The sequence below is a fragment of the Chlamydotis macqueenii genome, chromosome 16 (genome assembly GCF_036417535.1).
Source record: "Chlamydotis macqueenii isolate bChlMac1 chromosome 16, bChlMac1.mat, whole genome shotgun sequence".
Taxonomy (NCBI): Eukaryota; Metazoa; Chordata; class Aves; order Otidiformes; family Otididae; genus Chlamydotis; species Chlamydotis macqueenii.
Genome location: NC_141571.1, coordinates 7,937,616 through 7,958,110, shown reverse-complemented (window position 1 = coordinate 7,958,110; position 20,495 = coordinate 7,937,616). Strand labels below are relative to the sequence as shown.

The 20,495-nt window shown below is 44.4% G+C and overlaps 1 protein-coding gene across 5 annotated transcripts; it reads left to right on the top strand.

Moving 5' to 3' along the window:
* Positions 1-153: 153 nt before the first annotated feature.
* On the top strand, positions 154-18,835 carry UBE2V1 (ubiquitin conjugating enzyme E2 V1). 5 transcript variants are annotated; one of them, XM_086761035.1, is made up of 4 exons: positions 154-198; positions 13,167-13,315; positions 16,679-16,804; positions 17,181-18,835. In XM_086761035.1, exons 1-4 carry the CDS (start codon positions 183-185, stop codon positions 17,325-17,327), a joined length of 438 nt encoding a protein of 145 aa, XP_086617161.1. In that variant the 5' UTR covers positions 154-182; the 3' UTR covers positions 17,328-18,835. The 5 variants fall into 5 exon arrangements, with proteins under 5 accessions (XP_086617161.1, XP_086617160.1, XP_086617159.1 ...); XM_086761034.1 differs by having other exon boundaries at positions 165-204; XM_086761033.1 differs by having other exon boundaries at positions 183-312.
* The last annotated feature ends 1,660 nt before the right edge of the window (positions 18,836-20,495 follow it).

Below are 20,495 nucleotides of genomic sequence, written 5' to 3'. Positions count from 1 at the left end.
CCGCGCGACGAAGCTGCGGCGCCGCCGTGCGTGCACCACAGAGTTCTCCTGGCCACCGCCCCGCCCCGCCCCGCCGCGGCCTCTCCTTAGCGCGCCCGCCCGCGCCGCGCCCTCGGAGCTGCACTTCCCGCGTTGCGTTGACGTGGTGGGAGGGGGCGGGGCTCTAGCGGCAGCGGCGCAAGATGGCGGCCACCACGGGTGCGGGTGAGCGGGCGCCGGGGCGGTGGGGCCACGGGCCGGGGGAGGCCGCTCCTCGCCCCGAGGCAGCCGTGGCCCCGCGGGGAGCTGCCGGCGGTCGGGAGACCCGGCTGGGTGTGTCAGGGCTGGAGGGGCGGCGGCGGGCGCTAGGCCGGGAGGCGCCCGGCGGAGGGGCGAGGGCGGCGGCGGCCGCGGGGGAGGGGGCGGCGGCGGGGCCAGCCCGAGGGGCGCGGCCCGGAGGGGGCCCGGTGCCCTGTCCGGGGCGGTGGTGGAACCGGTCCCCACTGCTTCGCCGCCGTTCTCGGGCGGGCCCGGCCGGCGCCTCCCCGGGGGCTGCCGAGGCCTGGCGGTGGGAGCGGCCCCGGTGGGGCGAGTCCGGCCCGGGGCCGGGAGCGGGGCGCGGAGCGTGCCCGGGCCCTGCGGGGGCCCTGCCGCGGCTCTGGGCGAGATGGCATCGGCAAGTGGCGCTGGGCTGGGCTGCCGGAGCCAGGACCCCCTGCTGCCCTTGGTTCGGGCCTGGGGCGAGGACGCGCCGGCCGCCGGCAGCCACCCCAGCACAGCCGGCGCGGCGGGTGCCTCTCCTCGCAGAGCCGCCGTGCAGGCGTTGTTCTTACCGGACCCCTCTTCTGGCGAGCTCTGTGTGGTCAGAGCTGAGCCTCGGTTCTCTGGTCTCCTTATTCGCTGAGCCGTGAGCTAGAGCTCGTTCGCTAGAGCTACGTGGGTGAAGTTAGCTGCTTTAAAAAGTCCTTTTCACTAATAATATTATCCTGTTCCGTCAGAAGGATGTAACTTCCTTGTCAGGGTGTGTATGCTTCAAAAAGTCAGTGTATTTTTTTCTTCTTCTAAAACTGCTCCTCGCCTGCTTTGAGTAGTCCAACAAATCCTATCTCTGCGTTTGTCGTTGCACGTTAAACAAAAATACTGCAACTAGATTTTGAATGGTTTTTTCTGCTGACATTTTCTAATGAACTTCGACAGAGCAAATAAATTAGTTTCACTTCTATTTAGCCAGTTTCATTTTCCTGTTTTCATAAGTCCATATAGGGTTTCAAGTGTGCCACTGTAATACTTATTTTCAAATTACTTCCTTTGAAGTTTAACTGTGAGATCACCAGGAGACTGCTCTTGAAGATACAACAAAAGTATTTTGGAATTATTTTTTTTACAGATTGGTTTCTATTGATGACCACTTTCAGCTGTTAAGAATAGCCATCACAATGCAGACAATTCATAGTAATCAAGTTTATAAAACCACTTTTAAGATGCAGTGGATGCTGTCTTGAGAATTGTTTTACAGATCTGTGTTTGAACATGATTGTGAGGCAATGGAACGCTTGATTAAAATACACAAACAATGTAGTGGAGTCTTCTTCCACCCCTCTTATGTCACATTATTCTGGCTACCATACTTTCTCAATAATCCTTTCAAGCTGCTGACTTTTCATTTTGTATTTGGCAGGAAGAACAAGGCAAATATTTTTCTTTTTAAGCTGGTGCAGCTTCATGAATTAATTGTCTGGGTGGTCACAGAGGAGTATGTGTGGAAAGGGACTTGGACTGCAGTGATGAAGTCCAAAGCTAGTCCTACTGCACAGCCTTCCCCTTGCAGTGAACAGTCTTTGTGATAAGTTTTTGTTAACTATCATCTGCTAGCCACATTGTGTCTTTTGGATTGCTTCCTGTTATTTCATGGATTTCTAAAAGCTGTCTCCTGTCTCCAGTGCTGGAACCATGAAGCAGTATGCAGCCAGGTAGATGTGAGCAGGGGCCTCCGTTTCTTCTGTCTACAATGTGGGCATCTGACAAGCACTGCACTTCAGCTGCTTGTGAGATCCTGTGTGTTTAACTGCTGCTGAGGGGGAAAAAAAAGGAAATAAAAAGAAAGAAAATCAGTTTGTGACTTATAAACATGTGCTGCACTAACAATGAACTTAAATTCAGTGTGGGAGAACCTTCAGGTACAGACCAGCAGCTTCCACTGATGGGAGCCTTAGAGCTTTGTCCAGCTGTGAATCTTAGGCTGCCCTACCAGCAGTGGTCTGCATTTTCTTGTTACGTTAGTAAAGGATGGAGATTGTCCTCTTCTTATAAAGAGAACAACATAGTGTCCAGTTACTGATAGTGGTGGTGGCACTGCAGTGCAGTTTGTGTGGTTCCTTCTTGCCGCTGCACTGAAGGCATTGCCTGGCACTTAAGAATAGAGCCTGGAAGTGACACCTTCATGTTCTCCACCACAGATTGATTCGCTCTGGGGCTTTGGACAAGTAGCTTAGTAGTATCTTTACTCTTATCTAAAGCAGATTTTGCTAATTCTTGGTTCATGGAATCTTAATGTATTAATTTTAAAACACTTAAAGATGTTTGATATCCTAAGTTTGTAGTCAGCAAAGGAGCTTAAACAGAGGTTGCGGATGAAAAGTAGGGAGTCTTTCTTTAAAAGCAGCTACTGACCCAGAGGAAGAAATGGTAGCGAAAGTTCCTGTAACTTCAAAAAGTCATAGAGCTGGTCCTGGGAATTAGACAGGTAAGCCTTATGTTTGTCTCTAATAAACAGATAGAAATAAATAACAGGGCCGGGGAGGGGGGCGGGGAGCTTACCTGGAAAAAGTGTTATGATGCAAAGTTCATTAGTATCACTTATATAGAGGAGAAACCTGTGTTGCTGATAACGTGGGTTTCCCACACACACAATTAATATATGAATAAAAAGACAGGGTTGACTCTAATAATTCTGATAAGGCTCTTCATAGAAAACTACAAACACCCAAGCTGTAAGCATATGTCTGTCCATCCTTCAGACTGAAATGTCATGCGGGGTACTCAGCTGGCTCAGGTACCAGAGGTGAGAAATGAAGGGTTCCTCAGAGGGTACACAGTCTGTGTCCTTGCAGGGAAGCTGGGCTGTGTGGAGTCTGTGTTGCAGTTAAGACTACAGGAGCTTGCTCCACGTTGCTGTCCTGCAGGCTCCAGTATTATAATGGGTCAAAACCTGACCGTGTTGGCCTTTGGAATCCTGACTTTCTCACTTTCATCCTGGAAAAAGTTTAACGACCTCATTTAACCCACTTTTCTTTCATAGATCTGTCTAGGGGGTCTGTTGCAGGGCTGTGGTAGACACTGCATTTGCCAACAGCCTGGAAGAACTGAGTAATAAAATGATTTGCCCATATTTAAGTTGTTCAAAGTCAGAGGAATGTGAAGAACTCCAGAAGGACATTCAGTAGGTGAACAGGCATGATAGTGCTGATATATGTGGCTTAGTATTGCTAACGGAGAGAATAGCACACATCAGTTTTAGTGCAGTACATTAAAAGCATATATTTTTATTTGTTGGGGGACCCATACATCTCTGTAAACTCAGCTATGCTTGTGAAAAGCAAACGAGACATTACAAAGCAGAAGAAACTGTGTGTTGAAGGATATAGAAGGTGTACCCTGCCTCTGCAAATGGACCGTGATGTCTCCTTTGGAGCAGACTGCATACAATAGTCATTGTTATCTGAAAATAAATATTGCCAGCCACCAAGTACTTTTAAAGTCTGTAAGTAAAATACTCAAGGGTAGGGAAAAAGTAATTGAAGAGAAACTGGGAAGATAAATTATGCTGTCTTAAATAAGATGGACTATAAGAGCACATGAAACAGCAGGTGCTAAAGGAGTTGACTGCAGAGTTTCTTTGTGTATTGTAGTGGAAGGGTGCAGTAGTTCAAAACTCTTACAAGAAGATACTCAAATCTTTTAATGTATAATGGTATAAGTTACGTAATACACTTGAAAAATGCCATTCTGACTGAGAACTTAAAATGATTCATTAGAGTATTAAATATGTAAGTAGGTAAGGATCGTAGAAGATATAATACTGACAAATTGTGTAATGTGTATGAAGATTAGGATTTTGAGGTTATAAGGGTGTCTTTTAACTATTGCAAGTCAAGATGAAATTATTCTGTTTCCACCTACTGATTAGTTTGTGCACCTTCCTCCCAAGTCTGACCTGGGCCTGCCCCAGAAGCAAAGCCCGGGGTGGCGTACATCCTGCCTGCGCTTGTCAGCTCAGGTGTTAAGCTGGCGTCCTGTACTGAACAGGTAACTTTGCCTTAGTCTGTTGGTGTGGCATCTTGCTCTTCAAAGCTTATCTTAAAATCGGTGAACCTGCTTGTGTGTTCACCTTTTGGAGGGTGGTGTGAATTGAAGAAAGCCTAGCAATGGTTTGTGGGTAGAAGAGGCGACTGGAGGAGGGCGCGCAGCTCTCGGTCAGTAACAACCGTTTCTTTTCACAACACAAAGAGGAAATGGTGGGTTTTCCCCTGGTGAGACTTAGTGCAAAGATTTTGTCCAGGATGCTAGTTCGGCGTGACTTATTTTCTAGAGTAACTTCTAGCTGAGCTGGTAATGTTGCTTTTCATCTTTGACACAAGCTGTAGAATGCATCTGATTTTAACTCTTCTGCTGCTGGAAAGCTTTATTTGGCCTCAGACCTCAATGGTACTGCCAGTCTGCCTCAGACAAATGTTTTAACATGATCTCTTTCCAAGTAATGTGCTTAAAGTGTTCAAAGACAGAACCAGCGCTCTAGCTTACACACAACAGAAGACATTTCAGATCGTTTCAGATGCTCAGGAAGTTATTTTGGATCTGCAGAATGTCTCAGTACCTGTCTGCATTATCAGAGTGGAAATCATGACTATAAAGACGATGCAGGAAATCTAAAGTTCCTGTCTCCTGAAAGTTTTTGTGACAGTTGCTGAAAGCCTTTTATTCAGTTTTAAATATCCCATCACTTCAGAAACTTGATATACCATTGTGACAAGTAATGATTTATTTATTTTTTACAATTGCAGTGCTGCAAGGGTAAGCTATCAAATTTTCAATAGTTGCAATCTCTGCAAAGGGATGAGAAGTATGTTGGAAAAGGTGTAATTAAGGCTAAATATCAAATACACAAAAGCAAGCAACAGAAGGGGCTTTAACATTTAAGCAACAGAGGTGTTTAAAGCTATTGGATTTCAGTTCACTTGAGTTACTGTAAATCAGGAACTAGTACAGAAAGCAGAATTAGAATTAGCCTGAAAGGCCAATTTGATAAATTGCCTGTTGCCGATTAAGATGTCAAGAAGCCCTCAGCAAAAAGATGGTTCCTCTTTAGAGCCCCTAATGAGTGGGGCGCATTTCATGTGCTTTGCTGGGGTGTTCAGTGTGGTGTATTTGTGCTTTAATCCTTGTCATTTGATTTCACTTTAGAAAGGAAAGAGAAACGTATTCTTGAGGTTTTTGCTAGAGGTGTGTATTTTTGTTCTACCAACACCGATGAGAAAGATTCAAGAAGAGGATGTACTCTCAAAGGCGTGTTGTTCACCTTGTTTCACTGTGCTGTTTTCAGCTTGATAAGGTTTCTGAATTTGGAATTGCTTTCACTCTGTAGCTGGGGAAAATTAAAAGATTGAAAAGTATAGTCTGTCAGAAAGTGTTGTTTTTAACTTGTTGAAAACTTACTACGTACTGCACGTGAATGTAAATTTAAGATAAGAAGAATCTCAGACAGGTAAGATCCCTCTTAAAACTGTCGTAAGACACGTTCAGTTGTGTACCTGTCTGTCTTTAGTAGTGCTGTGTTATAAAGTAAATCTGAGAGTGCTTTAAGGTCTTTAAAAATCCAAGTTGGCATTTAACTGTCTTCCAGGAAGAATTCTGTTCTTTCCTAAGTACAGAACTTTCCTTAGTGAGATTCTGACCAGATGCAGTCAAACTCCTTTTGTCCTCGTTTCAGCTTGCTGTCTCTCAGTCTTGCAACTCATTGCTTAGAAAACAGCTGGATTGTGAGGAGCTGTGGTAGCGAAGGCTCATCAGTACCAGTCTGCCTGGCCGTGCTGGCTTTAGGTGAAACCTTTGACAAGGAAAACAGAAGGTCCTGATTCTGTTTGAAGGCTAAAGAGGATGTCACCCAAAACCAAGCAGCTTCTGAAATGCAACTTTAAACTCTGTAAACTTCACATCCTCACTTTCTGGAAAACTCAGTCTGTGGTTTAGTTTTGTTCTGTACTTTGACATAAAAATATTTAATGAACTTTTTGTAAGTGGTGAACTAGCATGCAGGGTTGAGGCTTCACAAATGCACATTTACTAAAAGGTGAACTTTTAGGAAGACTGTACAAACCTGTGTCATTGGAGATCTGACATTGTCAGAACAGTTATAATTTAGCTTTCATAGGTTTACTGTTACAATTAATAGTACCTGTCTCCTTTTGCTCTCAAATGTTTTTTCAGTTCCATTTCTGGGAGTATTTCTGTGCAATCAGGCAAGCTGCAAGTGATCAATTATCTAGATATTACTGTATTTTTGTATCAAATTAAGCTGTTATTTGAGAGTCTTCTTGAACCATAGCAGAGGCTAAATTAAAATGTGTAACTGAAAGTACTTTCAACAACCTGATTAGTTTTTAATTGCCTCTTACTCTGTTTAGGTTCTCTTGTGTTAAAGGAAGGACTCTTAGAAAAACAGGTTTGTTTGGTTACTACCTTGAAAGTCTCCGTTGCTACACTGAAAAGATTATGCAAGGTATTTATTGGGGAGTGGGAGGACGAGGCGCAGTTGACTCATGGTTGTGTCAGTTGGCACAGGACATCTCCGAACTCTGAATCTGCCATAGTTTAGCCATGGAAGTTATTTGGCAAATACTGTGTATGCCTAGAACAGATCAGATCACTTTCTAGGAATGTTGGTGGACAGCAAACATGATGATGATGTGTTTGCGTATGATCACAAGTGATAAAACTCGTGTGGTTTCTGAGGTTTGGGTCTCAGCAGGATGTGGTAGCTGACCATGAGTGCTCCAGGTCATTGCAAATGAAGAGGAGATGGGGTTGTCTTAATGGCTTCATGCGTCTTTCCAGGCTGACCAGAAAGATGAATCTGGTCTTTTATTCTGCCTTGCTTAAGGGCAGGTTATTTAGAAATTATTTAAAACATTTATAGTCATATGGCCATAGTCTTCTACATATATGTGTGTGTTTTTCTTCCCGTTGAATCTCCTGAGAACGTGTCAGGGAGGGAGCTGAATTACCACCTCTGATGTGACTCTGAACTTGCTTTCTGTAGTGGCTGAGGCGCTGATCTTCCCTGTTACACTCTTGACCTTTAGCACAGGGATAAAACATTTTTAGAAGGCAACGATGCTGTTGGACAGGGTGGTTTGTTGTAAAGTGACCAGCCGTCTCCCATGATCACTTTATTTTATGTGAAGTGCATAAAAACTCAGATATATCGACTTCACTTTTTGCACCTCCTTTTGCCACTGACGTTCCTGTAGTGCTCACAAGTGAGCCGTTGCTGTGGAATTAATAATCGTTTATGTTAAGTTTTTCTGTGTGATAGGAGCCAGTGCATGATGTGACTAGCTAGCTCTCTGTAGACCTCAGACTTGTCAGAGAACTCTTAAAATCCTGTGTGACTCTTTTATGGCTGTGATTCATGCTGATTCAGAGCAGCTGTATCTGGGGAGAGCTCAGCAATAAACTTGCCTTCTCTTCCCGTAAGGTTGTAAAGCCAAGCCTAGCTCTGGTTAGCAAATGCCAGAATTAAGGCTGCCTTTCAGCCTTGGTTGTGGCCTCCTTGAATATATATGTGATGACATAATTTTTAATCGTGTGATCACATAATTTTCTTGATTTTCCTCAGTGAGCAGGATGCATGATGCTCAGAGGAAGGGCAGGCTGGCCATATTTTTGATTTCTTTCTTTGATGCGTGGCCTGTGTCTGCTTACCATAAAGCTGATTCCTCCTAGGTTACTTATTTTGGTGTAAGAAAATACCAGTAAATTATCTTCACAGCGCTGATAAACGTGAAGTACTGAAGTACAGAGACTGAGATGATGCTTGATAAGCATGATGATGTTGCAGTCCAGAAGGGTGTTTTTTGGCAACACGACACATGCGAGGCAGATCTTCCGCTGGCTTCAGCTCACTGCTTCTGTGAGCAGGGGGAGGCTCAGGTTGGGTTTCTAATAATAGCCACGGACGGTTTCCTTTGCAGCGTCACCTGCCTCATCAGAGCTGCTGTGTCAGACTGAAGGGTGGAGTTCACCCTCCAAAAGGACCTTTTGTTTGTCTTTTGTCTGTCCTTCTTCCCTGGCTGTTTCCTTCCCCCGGTGCCAGCAGGCAGGGCTGAAGCCGAGACAGCAGCTTCGTGAGTCATTCCCCATCACCAGCTCTCCTGTGCATCCGCTGCAGCAAAAAGAGTGAAATTGGTAGTGTGTGTGTAAGAAAGGTGGCACCCTGTCCTTCAGCTCCTATGCCATCTGTTTCTCTTGTCCCCCACCCCTCTTATCCCCCGCGATGGAGCTAGACTGCTCTCTTCGCTGCCTCCCCTAACTACAGCATGGAGGGCATTGGGGGTATAATTAAAAATGTGGTGGCTGATCTGTCATGATTCAGGTGTGAGCTGCATACTTGAACCTTCATATGCCCTAGGTACGGGAGATAGATACTTCATACTTTTAAGACTTACTAGAAGGGGAAATGCTAGAGATTTTCATGCAGGGGAAGTGACAGTGGTCCCCAAGAGGTCCTGTAACCACTGAGGGTTTGGGGCTCAATTAATCTTATGGTGGTGGCTTCACCAGCCCCACCTGACTCATTTCCTTTCACAGCCAAAGATTTGTATTACTTAGCAGCCATGGTAACAGCACGGGCTCACGGGGAGCAGAGGATGTGGATTTGGCCTGGAGTTGTATTTGAGTCGTGCTCAGCAGCCTCCACGCGTGTGGTTTGGTGTAGCCAATGCAGGTCTGGCGTCTTCTGACACTGCTTTTCTGATTCCAGGTTTCTCTTCATACTATTGCTGCAGCTGTGTTAGTGAATCACGTTTCCTCAGAATATAGTTGAACATGGTTGTGTTAGATATGTATCAAACTGGCCAGCAAACTAATTCCCTTAGTAATTTGCCTTTTTGGTTTCTTTCATTCTTCCTTTATAGTGAATGAAATTTGGGCAAGTCTGATACTGCAGCAAAATCATTGCTGTTGTTTATTTTCTTTAGGTCATTCATATATTTTAAAGGGGTTTTAAAGCTACCAGAGTTATTTGATTTTAAGCGCTGCTACATTTCACAGTGCCTTAGATCTTCTGTATTTTCCACATTGCCAAGCAGCTACAGAGATGATTTTCAAAGCCCTTGGTCCCTTTCTGATGTCCCCAGAGTTCAGTGCCCTGGCCGTGCTGGAAATGGCTTCTGACTGAGAAGTTTGCTGGGTGCACTTTATACACAGAGAGGCTGATTTCCCATTCTCTTTCTGCTGTGCTAAATAAGTGTCAGTGAAGAAGGGAGGTAATTATGATTTTCTGTTATTAAATGCTGGTGAATAATTAACTTTCTATTATCGGGGGGGGGTGTGGAACTCCAAACCCCCAATCCAACATTTTTGTATGTCACCTTTATTAAATATATCCTGGCAATAATTCTGTTGCTGTTGGAGAGATGTGCTCCACACAGGTAGCTAGGATGTAGTGGCTTGACCCTGGCTGGACACCAGCTGCCCACCAGCGCCGCTCTATCACCCCCCTCCTCAGCTGGACAGGAGAAGAAAAAGTAGGACAAAAAGCTTGTGGGTTGAGAATAAGGACAGGGAGAGATCACTCAGCAGTTGCCATCATGGGCAAAGCAGACTTGACTTAGGGAAAATTAACCTAATTTATTAACAATCAAACCAGAGTAGGATAATGACAAACAAAACCAAATCTTAAGAACACTTTCCCCCCACCCCTCCCTTCTTCTCAGGGTTAATTTCACTCCCAAATTCTCTGCCTCCTCCCCACCTCCCTGAGTGGCACAGGGGGATGGGGAATGGGGGTTGTAGTCAGTTTGTCACGCATTGTTTCTGTCACTGCTTCCTCTTTGAGTGAAGAACTTACACTCTTCCCCTGCTCCAGCGTGGGTCCCTTCCATGGGGTGCAGTCCTTCGGGAGCAGACTGCTCCGTTGTGAGTCCTCTGCAGGGCCACAGCTCCTGCCACGAGGCTGCTCCAGCACGCTCCCTCCACGGGCCACAGCTTCCTTCAGGCATCACCTGCTCCTGCGTGGGGTCCTCCACGGGCTGCAGGGGGATCTCTGCTCCTCCGTGGGCCTCCATGGGCTGCAGGGGGATCTCTGCTCCTCCATGGGCCTCCATGGGCTGCAGGGGGATCTCTGCTCCTCCGTGGGCCTCCATGGGCTGCAGGGGGATCTCTGCTCCTCCGTGGGCTCCCCGGGCTGCAGGGGGATCTCTGCTCCTCCGTGGGCCTCCCCGGGCTGCAGGGGGATCTCTGCTCCTCCGTGGGCCTCCCCGGGCTGCAGGGGGATCTCTGCTCCTCCGTGGGCCTCCATGGGCTGCAGGGGGACAGCCTGCTCCACCATGGGCTGCACCACAGGCTGCACGGGAATCTCTGCTCTGGTGCCTGGAGTACCTCCTCCCCTCCTTCACTGACCTTGGAGTCTGCAGAGTTGTTCCTCTCACATGTTCTCACTCCTCTCTTCTGACTACTACAGATGTCACGCAGCTTTTTTTCCACCTTCTTAACTATGTTATCCCAGAGGTGCTACCACCATTGCTGGTGGGCTTGGCCTTGGCCAGTGGCGGGTCCATCTTGGAGCCAGCTGGCATTGGCTCTATTGGACATGGGGCAAACTTCTGCCACCTTCTCACAGAAGCTGCCTCTGTCGTCCCCCTCCTCCCCCCCGCTGCTAAAACTTTGCCATGCAAAACCGATACCAAGGAGAAGTGGTAGCCTAGAGTGTATTTATGTTCTGTGAGGACTGCAGTATGATACTTTGAAGAAGAATGAAAATTCATTACGTCCCTTGTGGCCTGGGTTCAACATCCTCCTTCACCACTTGTGTGGTTTAACCCCAGTCGGCAGCTAAGTACCACACAGCCGCTTGCTCACCCCTGTGCCCCCCGTTGGGATGAGGGAGAGAATTGGAAGGGTAAAATAAGAAAACTCATGGGTTGAGATACAAACAGATAATTGGTTGAGATAAAATAAGTTGTAATGAGAAGGAAAACAATAAAAAAAGAGAGACAAAACCCAAAAAAAAAACCTATGCAGTCGCTTGCTGCCTGCTGACCGATGTCCAACCAGTCCCTGAGCAGTGATTGCCGTGCCTTGACCAACTACCCCCAGCTTTATATGCTGAACATGACATCGTATGGTATGGAGTATCCCTTTGGCCAGTTTGGGTCAGCTGTCCTGGCTGTGCCCCCTCCCAGCTTCTTGTGTACCTCCAGCCTTCTCGCTGGCAGGACATGAGAGGCTGAAAGTCCTTGATTTAGTGTAAGCACTACTTAGCAACAACTAAAACATCAGTGTGTTACCAACATTATTCTCATATTAAATCCAAGGCCGTTCCTCTCATTTAGAGGCTTTGCCTCTGAAAAGTCTGTTGAGTTCATTTAGTCCGTGACTTTGGGCTCCCTCTGTTTTAACAGTCCTTCGGGGCAGGAGACGTGGTGAGTGGTGTTGGATTGTTGCATGCTGAAGCTGGTTCTTGTTCCGTTATCGCTGCTCTTGTCCAATTCTGTCATTGCTGCACTTTGGTCGATTTCATCAACTTGAATGGTCTGACTCGGTTCTTTCTGGGGTGCCGTGTTGCCATCAGACTTGCTTTTCAAGGCCTAGGATAGTGTTCTGGGTGGTGGCATGGGGCACCTGTGCGATAGTGCCCATGGTCAAGTCCACCCCTCGATTATGAGCCCATCTATATGTTGCATCCCTTCCCTGATGGCCTGAGGTACCATGGGCCCACTGAGCTGTAAATAGTTTACTCTTGTGTTGCCAGTCCAGATCCACCTGAGCCACTTCAGTCTTAGCAGCGTGATCTACTGGTTGTTCTGATGTTCTTCAGCAGCCCAACTCTTGCCATCTACATGGCGTACTTTTACGACCAGCTTCTACAGCCGGGCAGCAATATCTTGTCACACTGCGGGAACCCTGACGGGTTTGCCTCTGCGCTGACAGTTGCCCTGCTTCCACTGCTGCGACCCCCTCCACAGGGCGTTTGCCACCATCCATGAGTCAGCGTAGAGGCTACCCTCTAATTCCAGGCTACTGACCCTGTTATCCCAGCATCGGAGCAGCCAAGTGACGATGTCCTTGCTTGGAGGAGGGCTGCAATCCTTTCACATATCGCGCAGCTCGCACAGGGGCAGAGGTCGAGTGGTTACTATCTCATTTATGAGTTCCTCCTCTCCCTCTGAGGAAGAGTAGGAACCCTCCCGCCAAGTTCTTCTGCAGGGGAAGCAGGGAACTGTTCCTCTCAGAATCAGTGTGTAACCTTGGATATGTCACCTAAGCTCTCCATGCCATTGTGTTCCATTACTGTAATGGGGATCAGAAAATTTCCCTGTTTTGCTGTGTTTTGAAGATAAATGTGCCAGCAATTAAGAAGTGCTGAATTTCCTGGGTAGCGGAGGTCATAAGTACAAAGGATGCTATTGCTGCTGACAAAGTCCACTTAAATTAACTTCAGATTAACCTACTCATGTTATGAAAGAGTTTTATTTGCTTTGAATGGTATTTTTAAAAGCTCTGAGTGAGTTGAGTGATGTCATGCCTCTCATGGTGTCATTTTATAGAATCTTCTAAATATTTATACTATAAATCATATAGACAAGTGCTAATTAGAGTTCCCTAATACTGTGTGTATCTCTGAATGGACAGATTTCCTTTCATTTTACTGCCTGCCCTAATATGTGGCCTTGTCAGTCTTCTAGCATGTTATGGATACCTTGATTTTGCTTGTAAAATCCAAGGTAAATATGGGATATATACTTTTCATATTTTGTTGAAATATTGTCGGTAAAAAATAGTTTGGTTGTTTTTTTTTTTTTTTACCCAAACTGTTTTCTGTAGAATAACCAAAAGTATCAATGAAATGACTCTAGCTTTATTTCTTTGCTAGACTTCTCAACTCAAAATATTTTTGTGATTGTTTTCAGGAGTAAAAGTTCCTCGTAATTTTCGTCTCTTGGAAGAACTTGAAGAAGGTCAGAAAGGAGTAGGTGATGGAACAGTTAGCTGGGGCCTTGAAGATGATGAAGATATGACACTTACAAGATGGACAGGAATGATTATTGGGCCTCCAAGAGTAAGTATTCACTGTTAGGTTTTTTTTCTTCTTCCACCTTTTCTTCTTTTAATCTAACAACTGAAGTAGAAAACAAGCAAAACATAAATGAGTGAAAAAGCTTTGGCAAGCGATTTAGGTTAAAGATTCAAGTTCCACATAGTAATGGGTTTCATGTGTCTATATGCCTTTTTGCTTATAGTTTGGAGTATTTTTAGTGCTTTTCTCTGGTTAGTTACACATCTGCTTAATATTTACAGATTGATTAAGACATAACTTTTGAGATTCCAAGATTCTAGTATCCCGTACTTCTGAATACGGCAAGGTTTAAAATCCTTTGGCTAGGTAATGTACATAAAATGTGGATGTTTTGTTCAGTCCTGCTGATCTTTCTGCTGTTTCTTGTTGAGTTTATGGGTTGGTTTTTATTGCAGCAGTACTGACTTGCTCTCACAGAGTTTCACCTAACTCAGGAAACTCAAATCTTAATGAATCCAATGTCTTCTCTGAACGTTCTCTCTGAAAGTAGCTTCTTATAATGCTGCTGGTCTTTCTGGTAGTATTGTTGCATTCTCTCTCTTCTCCCTACAAACCCTACTAAACTGGGGGTCTCCACTGGTAGTGAGCTTGAGGACTTGATTGTGCGTTGGTTATATGCATGTATTCTAAACCCAAAACTTGTCTGTTGCCTCCATTTTCACCGTGTATCTCTGCTCTGTTTCCTTAACATCCTTACTATGAAGTGCAAGTAGCCGATTCTCCTTCCTGCAACAGTAGATGTTGTCTCCTATATCTGGCCTCAGTATCACTTCTCAAGAATTCCAGTGTGCTCAATCTCTTATATGGAAACCTTGACAGACCTTTAATCAGGCTACTGCTCTATGTGTTTCCTTTCTGTCAGTTCCCTTTTCTGACATATGGTGATGTTGTACAAGAATTTATATTATAATAGCGTTATATGTGCAGTATTTTCAATCTCATCCAGAAGTGTTGTTTGCTTTTTGTCTGCCATTGTTAACATCTCCCCATTCGTGATCATTTTGTTTATGATATACCCAAATAATTTTCTAGAACAGCATTTGATTTTAGAACATTAGGAGAGTGTTAATGAGCCCGTGTTAAGGCTGTGAAGAAAGCTCGCTGTGTACATACACTTTATGGAAAATTTAAGCAACCTTGAAATCTAATTTAGAAAATTAAATAGAAACTGAAATGTACAAACAAGCATGTGCTGACTTGTCAGCAGCGATACTGCTAACCGAGGCTGGAGGACTGTCGCAGAAGATGATTCAGCTGTGCCTCTTTTGTCTTTCTGACACACTTAGGAATATAGATTTTTTTCTAAAAGTGTCTTGACTTCTTTTGAGCTTATTGCTTGAAAGCAACAGGCTGTATTGGGAGAAATTCTGGGAACTTTCAGTCACTCGTGTTTGCTAAGTGCCTCTCCTCCTTTTAGCACTGTTCATACTCAGTTATATTATTATCATCTTTTTTCTTAATAGAATGTGGGAATACTGTCTCTGGAAAAAAAAAATTAAAATCCTATTTCTTTCTGGATAGAAAGCAGTCACACTTGTAACAGGTGGAAGAATCTTATGTTTGACATCCTGGAAGGAAAAAAGAACTGCGGTGCAGAGTTAGATATGCGCTGCTGCTCTGAGTGTCCCTGCTACCATACATGGAAGCATGCTTCTCGTTCCCAGACTTTATGCGATGGTTTCGCAGCCAGTGATTCATCTTGTTTATACAAGCTATTTAAAAACAGTGGCACTGTCAAAACTTCAGCTTTATCTGCCCATATTTTATATGGGCTATAGACATGTGCACGGATGAGGCTTTCCATTCACTAGTCCTGATGTGGTGCGGTTATTTGCAAAGACCCTAAAAACCTGCAGGAACCTTTGAGCTGTTGATTGCTCTGTGCACAAGGCACGGTCGTCAGGGACTCGGTCAGGAGACCTGGGCAGGCTGAGCAGAGCTCACGGATGACTTTTTATTCCCCAGAAGTTTGTGACAGCATTCAGCTGTCACCACCCTGGCTGGGCGTCTGAAAGGCTGTCTGGTGGAGGTGCTGGAGGAGTGACCAAGAGGTACTACTGCCAGCCAGCACTGGCCAGGTGCTGGTCCCACTGTGGGTGGCTGCAGGCTGGTTGAAAGCCACTTCATTTGCACAGATGAGAGGCAGCTGAATCAGGAAGTCAGCTCTTACATTTTTAGTAGTGGTTTGCATCAAAATGCTCTTTAATATGAAGGGAAATATTAAGATGTTCAGGGGCATAACAGAGCCTTGAAAGAGACTGCAGGGAGTTTTATATTGAGAAGTGTTTGTACATGGGGCAACTGTTCTTAATCTCCTGGTGGAGCCGTTGCGTTCTGCTGCCACGGGGAGCAGGAGCTGCTGGCTGCTTCTGGGCTTCTGTGCTCACACTTTCGCCTGGATTTTTGCTCACGGTCGCTGCCTTGTGAGTTTAATGTTCATTGCAATGGTGAGGGTGCAGGAAATTGTGTCAGAAGCTCTGAATCTGGAGAGCTTGCTTGCCTAAACTTCCCGGTGATGATCTTGTTCCCGTTGTATACTTCTGCTGGCTGCCTACGTTGCCCACCTTAGCTGGAGCTCTGTGCGAGGCTGCACCAGATCATCACACCAAAACCAGTTATTCACAGAATGCAGAATAACATTAACTGTTGTTGTTTCATTTAATTCATTTTAAATATTGAAGAATCAGTGTAGCCTTGTTATATTTGTCTTTCTTCTGTACCCATTGATTGGTTAGTTAAAAACTTGCAATCCAGGATTTCCATTAGCTGTTAAGTAAAACGGAGTGTTGCTGCGGTGGAGACAAAGTGATAATGCTGTTTGGGATCAGGATGTACTTTGCAATATGTTGAATCTTGGAGCGTTCCCCTTTCTGAGAACTGGCACATTGGTTTACGACCAAAGAGTATTTTTCAAACGCAGTTCTAGGACAGGCTGACTTTAGATAGCTGCCTAAGCTAAAGCTGTGGCTTCCATTTCAAGGTAGCATGTCTGATTAGTAAATTGATAAAACAAGGCTGCTTTATAAAGATTGGTTGAAAAGCAGGTATCTGAACTGTATGGTGATTAAAAAAATCATTTCAGTTGGTGAATGGGAAACAGTGCCAGTTTCATTCCGTATATGTAAATGTAATGCTTAAAAGACCAGCAGAATTCATTGCCATGAGGAGGTGGCATTTGGTACTCTGATTATTATGAAGCGAAGCCAACCCAGAGGTAGCCAGCATAGTATGTAAGTGGCTGCTTTTATGTTTAGTAGTTTACGTGTCCCTGAAGTAATCACTATTTTAACCACGTGCTTACTGAACTGCCTGATGTAATTGTTCCCCCCTTTCTTTTCCCCTCAGACAATTTATGAAAACAGAATATACAGCCTTAAAATAGAATGTGGGCCTAAGTATCCAGAAGCACCTCCATTTGTAAGATTTGTAACAAAAATTAATATGAATGGAGTAAATAGTTCTAATGGAGTGGTAAGTTTTTTGGTTTTATTCATTTTAACATGGTTTTCATGTGCATCTTCGAATGAATGCTTTGTTTGTACTTGCAACTTGACTATTTATTGCTTGCTGGTGCATTTGCTTTGAGAGGGACGGGGGGTAGAAGGGACTTACACGAGCCAAGTGTGTTCTGAAATAAAAACGTAGAATTTTTTCCTGCACTTCTGCAACTCACAAATAGTTGCATCAGGTGGGGATTTATTATGCTTTTAGGAAACCACTTGCTTGCTTTTGCTTTCTTTGGTTTCTTCCACTTGGATTTCTTATAGGATCTTTAGTTGGAGGGTGTGTTGGGGACTTAAGTGTATCAAACATGTTCTGACAGGAATGGTCTCTTTGTCTGTTTTAGGTGGACCCCAGAGCCATATCAGTCCTAGCAAAATGGCAGAATTCTTATAGTATCAAAGTTGTTCTGCAAGAGCTTCGGCGTCTAATGATGTCTAAAGAAAATATGAAACTTCCTCAGCCACCTGAAGGACAATGTTACAGCAATTAATTAAAAAAAAAAAAAACAAACATACCCCCCTTATTCAATTTAAGCTGTCTTCATTTTCACAGTAGTAAATTTTCTAGATGCATCTTGTAGACCTCAGAATACTGGAAAGGAAGTTCCCATTCAAAGGAAATTTTTCTTGAGATACTGTAAATGATACTAATTTTTTTTTTTTTTTCATTTGAAATATAAGTTGTGCTATAACAAATAATCCTGTTGTGTAACCACTGTCCACATAGCTGAACTTCTGGTATCAGGAAAAGTCTATTTAAATTTATTACTGTCAAGACCAGTGTGGCACATCTAACTTAACTGTGAAAGCATACATCCCACAATCACCTTGCTGTGTGTCTGGCCTGGGTTATTTTTTCTTTTTCTGTCTTTTGCAATAGAGTCGAAGCTCAGGGCTATTTATTAGAGTAGACACAAAGGTTTTTGCTTCCAGTACTACACTGGGCTTTATGGACTACTGGTGGGGATGTGTGCTAACCTCAGTCATCCCTCCCTTTGTGCTATCTCTAGTAAAGGCTGAATGTGACTGTGGTTGTTTTTGGTTTTTTATTATTTTTTTTTAAATGCCCTGATAATCTGGGGCAAGCTTTCCTTCTTCCCTTTGGCCAAGGCATAGATTGTATTTCTCTTCCTGGTCCCCTTCACCAGTGACTTGGGCTTTGGGTTGAGGGATTCAGGGTTCTTTTAATCTCTTCCCTCTTCCCCTCTTTTTAGCGGGGGTGCTGCTTTCTTTTTGCCCCTCTTTGTGACTCTTCTCGCCCCTGGCCACCAGGGGCAAGCGTTGGGGCAATAACTTGACCTATTCCCTCCTGCTTTTCATTTTGGTTTTCCAACAAATTTAGCCTTCACCAGCCTGGGAAACAAGAGTATCTATTTTGCTCGCAAAGTTGGATTTTCCCTGTCCCTCCAGCACTGCTGCCACACCGCCAAGCTGGCCACGGCTGATGTTATTAGATAGGCTTTTGACGTGGTGAAAAGAGCAGTAATTTACCAGGATTGCCGAAATCTTCTGCTGCCAAACTTAAGTGGGGAAACTCTGCACAATGAGATTCTGAACACACACTCCAGCTCGAGTAGTTGTATTTTGGTGCTTTGGTTTGACCCAAGAATGTTAATTAACAAAATGTTGCACTTATGTCTGGCCCTTCTAAAGATGTGACGACTTCAGACAAATCAAATCAATGTAGTAGATTTTATTAGGATTCTGTAAGTCTTAGAAGAAAAACCTCTTCAGTGAAGATTTTGGGGAAGCGGAGCATACAGCAGATCAAGGACCTTTATGGGCTTTGCATCCTGGCAAATCACTGCCTTTTCTGGTTTACTGTTTCGGACCACTAACTTCTGAAATGTGGATGCAAGCTTACATACAACCAACTTAGTGTGTCCTAAGTTTTATGACAAATTCAGTGTTTGTGTAAAAAAGGAAAAAAAAAAAGAAAAAAAAAGAAAAAAAACCTTTAAAAGTAAAAATAAACACATTTTAAAGCAGCAGCTATCAAGTCAATGAACAATTGATGTTTCCATTAACTCTTTTGAGGAAAATATTAGTTGTAAGGATTTAACATCCTCTGTAATTAAAGTTTAACATAACAGTATTCCATAAGCAGCCTTTTTATTGTATCAGACCATTGCCTGATTTTAATATAATAAAAAGTGTGCATTAATATTAGAAGGCTTTAATTGTATTTATGTTTAGAATTTTGATCCCTTGTGGAATTTTTGATCTGTTGGAAGTATCTTCCTACAGATCACATTTAGCTAACAGTATGTAAACTGGTGGCAAAAGGCAATTGTCTTTATCCAGCTGCTGCTGCTGTGCAAGGAGAATCCTTAGTTTTAGTTTAAACCTCAGACTCCTGTAGACTTGGCAGTCGGTAACGTTCCGTGATGCTAAGGAACTGCTGAAATGGATTTCTAGATACGTGTACCGTCTGAAGGGGCTCTGTCACTGCAGTGACCTTTATGTGCTGCAGTCCTGAGGAAATCAAATCCCTGGACAGCTGCATGTTACGCTGTCTGTCAAGTTCAAGGAGAATGTCACAACCTGAAATTTTACCTGTTTTCCCTCAAATAGTGAAGTGTGAAAAGCTGACCTTCTCTCCAAATCTGGATAAAAATGGGGCTGTGAAATTTTGGCCTTTTCCAAGTGCAAAGCATCTCCACTTCAGCGGATTGCCAGAAGGTACTCGTTGTGCAGTCACTTCAGCGTTGTGGTGAAACAAGGTTCTTCCTGGGTTAGGGAGGAAAAAGGGAATGACCTTTTGTGAAACTGTGAAACTTGCTGCTGGCTTCTAGACCGAAATACTGCTCAGTCCTTTGGTAGCTCGGAGGGATCTGTGAAGACAATGCGACTAATGCTTTGTCAGCATCGTGTGTGTGTTTGTTTAAAATAGCTTGGTATCTAAAGATGTTAAATGGGAGTCGGAACAATGCTTGATAATTACAGCGTGCTGCTTGATTATCTCTGTTTTTCAGAGCTGTTGTAAGAGTGCCCTTGCCCTGTTCAGGAGAATATGGTTGGTGCATATTTGGGGCCTCCCCCAGCCTTCGTACTTCAAGTAACAGTTTTAAAACCTTGAAGCTTGTTTGTTTTGCTTTGCAAGTTGTACAGATCAGAGCATTCCACGCTGACCCACGTGCTGTGCTGGCAGGAGCCATGTGTTAACAACAACAAAGTTGGGTGGTGCTTTAAGAAAAGGGGTTCACTGTAAATGTTCTCACCTAGGAGCTGCACTCTGAACACGTGGGTGCTCCAATGCACTGCTCTTCCGCTCTCAACCAAGTAGGAGCGGCATGGACAAATAACGACCCGAGAGTCAGCTGCCACTGAACCTACATGTTGTAGCTCTGTCAGTGTGTGCGACTTACAAACTGTGTAGTGGAAGAGACCAGTCATCCCACAGCCTGGTTGCTTGTTTATGCTACAGAAATGACGGGGGGAAAAAAAAACGTGTCTTACCTGTGTTTATCCTACCTCTGGCAGCGTGAAGGCAAAGTGTTTAGATCCTTGCTGACCCTCAGTTTATGTCCTGAGCCAATGTCTCTTAAGAGAGAGATACGAAGGGATAATAAAAGCAGTGTGTTGGCCATAAAATACAGGCTGTTCCTGGTAGGAGGCGCTCCTGGAGGTCGCTGAAGCAGTGCTCAGGGAGGAGACTG

Bases quoted from the DNA above. Each gene is read 5' to 3' on its own strand.
- UBE2V1 (XM_086761033.1), top strand. From the start codon at position 183: ATGGCGGCCACCACGGGTGCGGGTGAGCGGGCGCCGGGGCGGTGGGGC. The intron at 13,316-16,678 runs GTAAGTATTCAC...TTTTCCCCTCAG, and splicing joins TGATTATTGGGCCTCCAAGA to ACAATTTATGAAAACAGAAT. The intron at 16,805-17,180 runs GTAAGTTTTTTG...TGTCTGTTTTAG, and splicing joins TAAATAGTTCTAATGGAGTG to GTGGACCCCAGAGCCATATC.